This window comes from Colobus angolensis, unplaced genomic scaffold, assembly GCF_000951035.1.
Source record: "Colobus angolensis palliatus isolate OR3802 unplaced genomic scaffold, Cang.pa_1.0 Scaffold30, whole genome shotgun sequence".
Taxonomy (NCBI): Eukaryota; Metazoa; Chordata; class Mammalia; order Primates; family Cercopithecidae; genus Colobus; species Colobus angolensis.
In genome coordinates this window covers 11,782,041-11,790,676 of record NW_012116266.1, presented here as the reverse complement: position 1 = coordinate 11,790,676, position 8,636 = coordinate 11,782,041, and the positions used below count along the sequence as shown (strand labels likewise).

General features: G+C 39.8%; 1 protein-coding gene across 1 annotated transcript in view; it reads right to left on the bottom strand.

Annotated features, from left to right (window-relative positions):
• RFTN2 (raftlin family member 2) overlaps positions 1-8,636 on the bottom strand; it is a 98,038-nt gene that overhangs the window by 39,305 nt on the left and 50,097 nt on the right. Inside the window, exons 6-7 of the mRNA XM_011949979.1 lie at positions 6,873-6,994; positions 4,989-5,092 (exon numbers count right to left, since the gene is read on the bottom strand). Of these exons, the coding sequence (XP_011805369.1) occupies positions 4,989-5,092; positions 6,873-6,994 (226 nt within the window). The remainder of the gene's footprint in view (positions 1-4,988; positions 5,093-6,872; positions 6,995-8,636) is intronic.

Below are 8,636 nucleotides of genomic sequence, written 5' to 3'. Positions count from 1 at the left end.
AACTTCTTCCTGGTTTAGTCTTGGGAGGGTGTATGTGTCCAGGAATTTATCCATTTCTTCTAGATTTTCTAGTTTATTTGCATAGAGGTGTCTAGTATTCTCTGATGGTAGTTTGTATCTCTGTGGGATTGGTGGTGATATCCCCTTTATCATTTTTTACTGTATCTATTTGATCCTTCTCTCTTTTCTTATTAGTCTGGCTAGTGGTCTCGGTCTATGTATTTTGTTGATCTTTTAAAAAAATCAGCTCCTGGATTCATTGATTTTTTGAAGGGTTTTTTGCGTTTCTGTCTCCTTCAGTTCTGCTCTGATCTTAGTTATTTCCTGTCTTCTGCTAGCTTTTGAATTTGTTTGCTCTTGCTTCTCTAGTTCTTTTAATTGTGATGTTAGGGTGTCGATTTTAGATCTTTCCTGCTTTCTCTTATGGGCATTTAGTGCTATCAATTTCCCTCTACACACTGCTTTAAATGTGTCCGGGAGATTCTGGTACATTGTGTCTTTGTTCTTATTGGTTTCAAAGAGCATCTTTATTTCTGCCTTCATTTTGTTATTTACCCGATAGTCATTCAGGAGCAGGTTGTTCAGTTTCCACGTAGTTGTGAGGTTTTGAGTGAGTTTCTTAATCTTGAGTTCTAATTTGATTACACTGTGGTCTGAGAGACAGTTTGTTGTGATTTCTGTTCTTTTACATTTGCTGAGGAGTGTTTTACTTCCAATTATGAGGTCAATTTTAGAATAAGTATGATGTGATGCTGAGAAGAATGTATATTCTGTTGGTTTGGGGTGGAGAGTTCTGTAGTTGTCTATTAGGTCCGCTTGAAGATCAGACTTTTTAATGTTCTCGGTATAGTATAACTTGATTCAACTGGACCAAAAGGCCCCTGCCTTTAAATTCTGCCTTCTAGATATAAATGAGTGCATGTCTTTCTCTATCCTGTGTTCTAAAGTTTCCTCTCTCTCTCACCCCCTCCCTTACCTTTCTCACTTTCTCTCTCTCGATGTAAGGTTAGAATTCAGTGTTTCCGAAAGTGCATCAAAATCACTTTGGGATTCCTGTTACAATGCACATTCCTGCTCACACTTCAGGATTCGGAGAGGGGAGCCATGTTGCTGTTTTGAGGTAGCCAAACATAGGGAACTTTGGCTCTTCCTTCCCCTTTATTCTGGTGGTTTTTTAAGGTCAACAATATTAGCTGCTAGCTCAGCTAGTTTGCTCCTCCACCAAATTTGCTCTGAAGAGTTTAGTGTCAACTACCACCTTGAGCTCTTGAAGGGAAAAAGGATTGAGCCCATTGGTATTATTAATAGTGATAACGATTAAGAAGGGATTCTGGCATGTTTTCAGGACTGATAACAATAACTCTGGAATAATGTGGTGATATAAGATTACAGCATCATGACATTTCCATGGTAATGCAGTTTTAAACCTTAGTGGTGAGATACTGCCTAGGGTAATTGAAGCAACAACTTTAACCTAGGGACACACTATATCTATGTAATCCAATAACAGGATATATTTGAGTGAGGGGAAAACATCTTATATATAGGCCATTCAAGTATGGCTTAGGTGATAAAAGAATAGGGAAAATGTTGAAATTACTTAAGACTCTATTGTTGCATATAAGACAAACATATGTAAGGAAGAACATTTTCACTGGCAGTAGTTTTAAGTTATGTTTTCAACATGTGGGTCACAAAAGGAAGATGATGATAGACATTTGTTTTTCTGGGTGTGAGAATATGTGTAAGCAGGTATCTTAATAATGTCCTTATGTATTTCTGTTGCTTTTATTGTCTTGTCATCTTCAGTGCTGATTTTGTATATAATGAGCTATAGTATTTACATTTTCTGAAACATCCTGATTTAGGACAGGCCAAGCTATCATGCCTGAACACTGGTTTCAGCTTATCAGAAATTTTGGTTCTGCTAAGGATTAGGTCCCAAAACATTAGCCCTAATTCATTAGCCTAATATGCCCGGGCCCTGTATAGGTACTTTGCATGTATTATCTTAGTCATCGTGATAATCCACTAAAATTGATATTACTGTACCATTTTTCAGATAAGCAAATTTATCTTAAAAATGTTAGATGACTTGCCCAAATCATACAGCTAGACAATGATGAAGCTATAATTAAAACAAGATCTGCTTAGCTCCAAAGCTTGGGCAGCTTGTAACCATTCCTCTAGTTTCAGAGACTAAAAACTTTGGGCTCTATCCTCTACCTTGACCAAGGTCAACTGTATATAACATTTTTCTTTATTTGTAAAGATGACATAATTGACAATGATTACATCATTGTGTGTACTAAAGCAGCTAAGAACAGCATGTGACATGTCACAGGGACAATATATTTGTGCAAGAATAAAAAGGCAGAGGATAAACAAGCTTTACCAACAATCCTTGTTACCAAACAACCTTCATCCTATGTTACCTATGTTGCAGGCACTTGGCAGGACTCCAATTACAAAATGCAAAAGAACAAAATAAACACCAATATTGCACAATGCTCCTTGGCATACAAAAGAAGAGTAGACATTGTGTGTTGTAGTGAGCCTCGTTGCATAATGGCAATTACTGTTAAAATTACATTTTTTGGCTACCTTCTATACAGAGTTAGTAGCAGATTCCTAAATGGAAATCTGCTAAATGTAGCAGATTCCTAAATGGAAATCTGCTAAATGTAGCAGATTCCTAAATGGAAATCTGCTAAATGTAGCAGATTCCTAAATGGAAATCTGCTAAATGGTGATGATGCTGCCCTCTAATCTCTTTAGTATTTGATGATCCCATCTAACTTTGACAGTTTAAAATGTCTCTTCTTTTTATAAATTTTTTTTTTTTTTGAGACGGAGTCTCGCTCTGTCTCCCAGGCTGGAGTGCAGTGGCGCAATCTTGGTTCACTGCAAGCTCTCCCTCCCGGGTTCATGTCATTCTCCTGCCTCAGCCTCCCGAGTAGCTGGGACTACAGGCTCCCGCCACCACGCCCGGCTAATTTTTTGTATTTTTAGTAGAGACGGGGTTTCACCATGTTAGCCAAGATGGTCTTGATCTCCTGACCTCGTGATCCGCCCGCCTTGGCCTCCCAAAGTGCTGGGATTACAGGCATGAGCCACTGTGCCCGGCCTGTCTCTTCTTTTTAATATTCCTATAGAACCTATAGACTAAGACACCTCAAGTAGCCCTTGATGAGTTACTGTATTATATTACACAATACATAAGCTTGATGTGCTCTGACCAGAATGTAAGCCCCTCGTTTTGTACGTATGAAACCTAAGCTTAACCAGCTCACAGGCTCCTTCAGGGCCAGAAACCATGTACAGCTTCCACATATTTTTATTGATTGATTGACTTTTTGCCTTTTAAATTTGATTTTTAGAATTTAAAATTCAGAATGGTGTGGCAGAGATAAGAGAAGGAGCATCTGAATGCTGAGAAGAGTTTGGCTGGAGATGGTTGGAGAAGAGAGAGGCTGCTAGATGGTCAAACTCCAGGAGATGATCATCTTCCCACTGCATCCCACCTCCATCCTCAATAAAACCTGCACAATCACCATCCTCAATTCCCTGTGCAACTTGGGTCTTCCTGGACGCTGGACAAGGACCTAGGTACTTAGAGGACACTCAGTTAACTTAAGTCTTAACACTTAAGTCGTCTGCAGATGGCAAAACTAAAAGAGCACTGTAGCACATGCCTACTTGGGCTTTGGGAGTTGCAGGCACCCACCCCTAGACGCTACCATGGGGCCAGAGCCCCAGAGCACTCGTCTCAGCTCCTGCAACTGCCCATCTGTGTGCTTCCCCTCCCATAAGTGGTTTGAGCATGCAGAGGGTGAACAGACAAGCCACACCCCTGTTACATGTCCTGCAAGGTTGGGGGCCGGGGTATCAGGGAATTCTCCTGTTTCATGAAGACTGAATCTTGAGAATTACTACTGTTCTGTTATTTGATAGGTATGTCACAGAGTAGAAGAGGTTGGGAAATCATGCTTCAAGGAGTCATCACTCAATTTGAGAACAGTTACTACAGAGCTCTGGGAAGAAAAGTAGATTGTTTTGTTTACTTCAAACATTCCTTTTTTGTTCTTTAAACTTGAATATCTTTGCTTTATATCCACCTTAATTCCTTTCCCTACCTGAAGAAGGTGTGGCTTTTCAGATAAAGCCATGCCGATCAAAGATTTTTAAATGTGGGATACTGGGATACTGGACAGGGCTAAGTTGCTAAACTGGGAAGGCCGGAGAAGGTGAGTGAAGTGGGTTAGACTAAGGAAGGGGAGGTTGCCTTCCTTAGTCACACCTGCCAATCACTAAGAATGTTGAACCATATTGACACTGCTAAAAGGGAAGGCCCAGTTGGTACTGTGCTGTCCTCTGCAGGTAGTCACCTGCCCAGGCAGGACAGCCTTGGCAGCCAGTCATTTCCTGGATGCCAAAGCAGGCAGAGGACACATCTCTGGGTCCCAGGAATAGCAAAGCATTTTACATAATGACTTACTTGGTTTCTGTTTCCCTCTCTCAAAAAAGTAAGATTCAATTTTTCCTTTCCAAGAAAGTTAGTAAAAGGAGAAAAGGAAAAGGAAAGTTAGTACTTATAAAATACCGGCATTTGGTTCTAATGTAGGTATTTATTTTAATGGAAACAGCTACCAAGTCCATGTGCCAAGGGGAACTAACTCACCACACTGGAGGGGTGGTGGCAGAAGCGCACCTCCATCCTGCTCGCTCTGGAACCTTACTGTGTCCTAAACCAGGCTGTGTGCTGGGGTGAGGACAGTTTTGCATATGTGCTGCAGAGCCTAACAGCTTATACATCTATAATGCCAAGGACTAGATTTACTAACCTCTAAGGTCCATAAAATCAAATTAGAAGCTCAGTGAAATGTTTTCTGTAGGCATTAAACAAATATTTTTTGAATTGAACTATCCAACAAATGAAGTTATATATTAGAATTAAGTGATAGTATGTAAGGATGCTTTTGCCTTACCTGTCATGTCTCAATACAGGTGTGGGCAACACGCTTGTCAGAAGCCATCCGAATTCAGCCAGAGTGTGCAGCAGAGGGCCATAATCTGTTTTGATTTCACATCCCTGCATGAATAAGCATAAGAGCTCATACTCTAATGGCAAAGACAACCAAGTACACAATTACAACAAAGGGTGATACGTGTTAGGATGAGGGGAGTTCACTTTCATCCGTTGCAGCCTTTCTGGGCTTCATGTTCTGTTCTGCTTCCTTCTAATAATTGAACCAAGTTAGAAACACTGGTAAAGGAGAGAGGTTTCCATCCCGTTGTCCGAAGTTTGGGCCTTCCTTTGGTCTTGTTAGGGCAGTGGTTCTTGAAATTTAATATATGGGGCTGGGAAGCTGGGAATCTGCATTTTATTTTATTTTATTTTATTTTATTTTATGAGAGGGTCTCATTCCTCCATCCAGGCTAGGGTGCAGTGGCACAATCATAACTCACTTTAACCTCAATTTCCTGGGCTCAAACTATCCTTCTGCCTCTGCCGCCTGAGGAACTGGGACTACAGGTGCATGACACTATGCCTGGTTAATTTTTAAATTTTTTTGTAGAGATGGGGTCTCACTATGTTGCCCAGGCTGGTCTTGAACTCTCAGGCTCAAGTTATCCTCCCATTTCACCTCCCTAAAGTGCTGGGGTTACAGGCGTGAGCTGCTGTGCCAGGCAGAGTCTGCATTTTCACATGGGCTCCTTAGGGGATTTGGATCCAAGAAGTTTCTAGAACACATTTTCAGAAACACTGGTCTAGGGACCAGGAAGTGAGGACAAGAGTGGAGAGTGACGATAGTGGTACTGAAGATGAGAGGTGCTTGGGTGTGGGGAGTCTTTCCACCGCTTTTTACTTAATTTGGAATTGAGTTTTGCTTGGAGCTTTACCTCTTCTCCCAAATCCTTTTTCCCCACTCAATGGGTTTTCTGGTTTCTTTGAAAATGAGCTATGTCTCTTAACCTTTGTACAGTCAGAAAGGTAAAAGTGTCCCTGAAACAGCCTGTCAGGGAAGGCCTCACACACAAAACAGAATATACCTGAATTCAGTGTGTACACCTCAAGGGCAGTCCATTCAGTGACATCTGAATTCAGGGTGCACAACATCAGCAGCAATGTCATCTCTGATTGTGAAGGACAATGCTGTGTGTACATGTTTGGCCTGGTGAGAGAGAGAACATCTTTTGGATATTTTTGCCTTTGAAAGTCATTCATAAGGTTAAAAAAACCTCAGTCACATTGGTTGATTGGAGACAAAACACTAGGTGAGTGACTGAATTTTTTAATTTCAATCAGTTGTCACAGAATGCTGTAAAGAGAAGCTCAGTGCCAGGTGATGTGTTTTTGGCTTAAAATTTTTGGGAACTTACTGCTACTTATGCATAGTTAATTATTTCTCTATCTTGCAAAAACATTTAACATTGGATAAAGCAAATTACCTTTTCACAAATCTGAAAAAAGTGTGTTCATGCATTTGTGATAAGATTCTAAACACTAAACAAATATGTGTTTAAGGATACTGCATGTGCCAGCACTGAAGAGCTTTAACATGTAAAATAAAATATGTATAGCCTGGGCAACATGGCGAGACCGTGTCTCTACAAAAAATACAAAAAAATTAGCTGAGTATGGTGATGCATGCCTGTAGTCCCAGCTACCTGGGAGGCTGAGGTTGGAGAATCACCTGAGCCAGGGGAAGTTGAGGCTGCAGTGAACTGTGATGCACTCTAGCCTGGGTGACAGAGTAAGACCCTGTCTCAAAAAACAAAAAACAAAAAACAACCCCAAACCAAACATATATATAATATATATTATATTTATATATGTAAAGCTAAATTGTCAGAAAACTGCAGCTCACCTCAATAACAGTCCATTGTTCCACTACGATGGCATCATTTCCTTTCCTACTAGAACCTGGAACTCCAGAACCTTCTTCTTCATAGATAAAAAATCCTTCCAAAGATTTAGGCAAATGTTCCCCTGTGAGGAAAAGGATACAATTAAGAAGGGTTGTAAATACTAAGTGGCTTGTAAAACCATCTAAATCCTTAAATAACCCACATAGGAAACTGAAGGAAAAACATTGCAATTAAAAAACATTTGTTTTGGTGGAATCAATAATATCCTCCTCCTCTTGGAAAGTTTTTCTTTCTCCCCAAAGATCAACAGTTTTTTTTTTTTTTCACTTCACTGAATTAAAATCCAACTATACACATAAAAACTACAATAGCAAAAACAAGATAAAATAGTGTGGCACAGTGAGAAGCAAGTGGAAAATCAATCTAAAAGGCATCTGGAAGTGATCTTCATTTTGAAATCAAAATTTGGCTGTGGATCTATCCATTGTATGCATGTTAATTATACCATTAAGAGAAATAGCTTAAAAATGTTAATATTTGAAATTAAAGGCATGATATTAAAATTAATGCTAGATAAGTTTACTTCAAAAGACCTAAGCACAGAACAATTCTTTACCTCAATGATGGGTTAAAAGGAAAAAAAAAGAAAAACAGGGACAGGAAGACCCTAAACAGAAGTCATTGTCAAAAGAATTCCTGCGGGGAAGGAAGTTTTAAGGGAGGGCCTCTTTGACTTTTTCTTGAATAGTCGACAATAACCAGCTGGCCTACACAAACTGATTTTATGGAAGTTCTTTTGTCTTCTATTTTGCTATAGGAGACATTTTTCCCATGGTCATGTGCTGGTTAAACATTTCAGTTTTTGTGCAGCACAATGTCACGTTGAAGTTTCCCTGGTTGACAGCTCTCTAAATTCTAAAGGTCTGAAAAGTTTTCAAATGATCTTTTAAGCTTAAAGATAAAAAAGACAAAAGTAATTTTAATGTAATTTTCTGTTTTAATTTTTAATATCAGACTATAAATTTTAAGAGATAAATCATTGTTATTATTTGTTTGACATCATTCATGGTTATGGCAGAACACCATGAAGAATTTGCATTGTTCAGTAGTGGTTCCCAAGAACCCAGTAGGCTGGGCGCGGTGGCTCACTCCTGTAATCCCAACACTTTGGGAGGCCGAGGCAGGCAGATCACCTGAGGTCAGGAGTTTGAGACCAGCCTGACCAACATGGAGAAACCCCATATCTACTGAAAATACAGGATTAGCTGGGCGTGGTGGCGCATGCCTGTAATCCTGGCTACTTGGGAGGCAGAGGCAGGAGAATCACTTGAACCTGGGAGGTGGAGATTGTGGTGAGCCGAGATCGTGCCATTGCACTTCAGCCTGGATGACAGAGCAAGACTCCATCTCAAAAACAAAAGAAAACAAAAAGAAAAATGAAAAACAAACAAAAAAACCAGTAAAGTTTAGTTTCCTAGTTCAAATTGGTTTTCTAATTACAGTATATATTTAATTTCCTTTAAATGTACTTATTTACTATCATACCAAAGTGACCAGTGGAATCAAATTTGTTTCTGATTGAAAGTTTAGGGCATCACTAGATCATCTTTACAATTGTACATGCCCCAAGTTCCCTTTTAGAGGTATGTGTTTTAAAATTAGTTGTATATCCTGGCTAACACCGTGAAACCCCGTCTCTACTAAAAAATACAAAAAACTAGCCGGGCGAGGTGGCGGGCGCCTGTAGTCCCAGCTACTCCGGA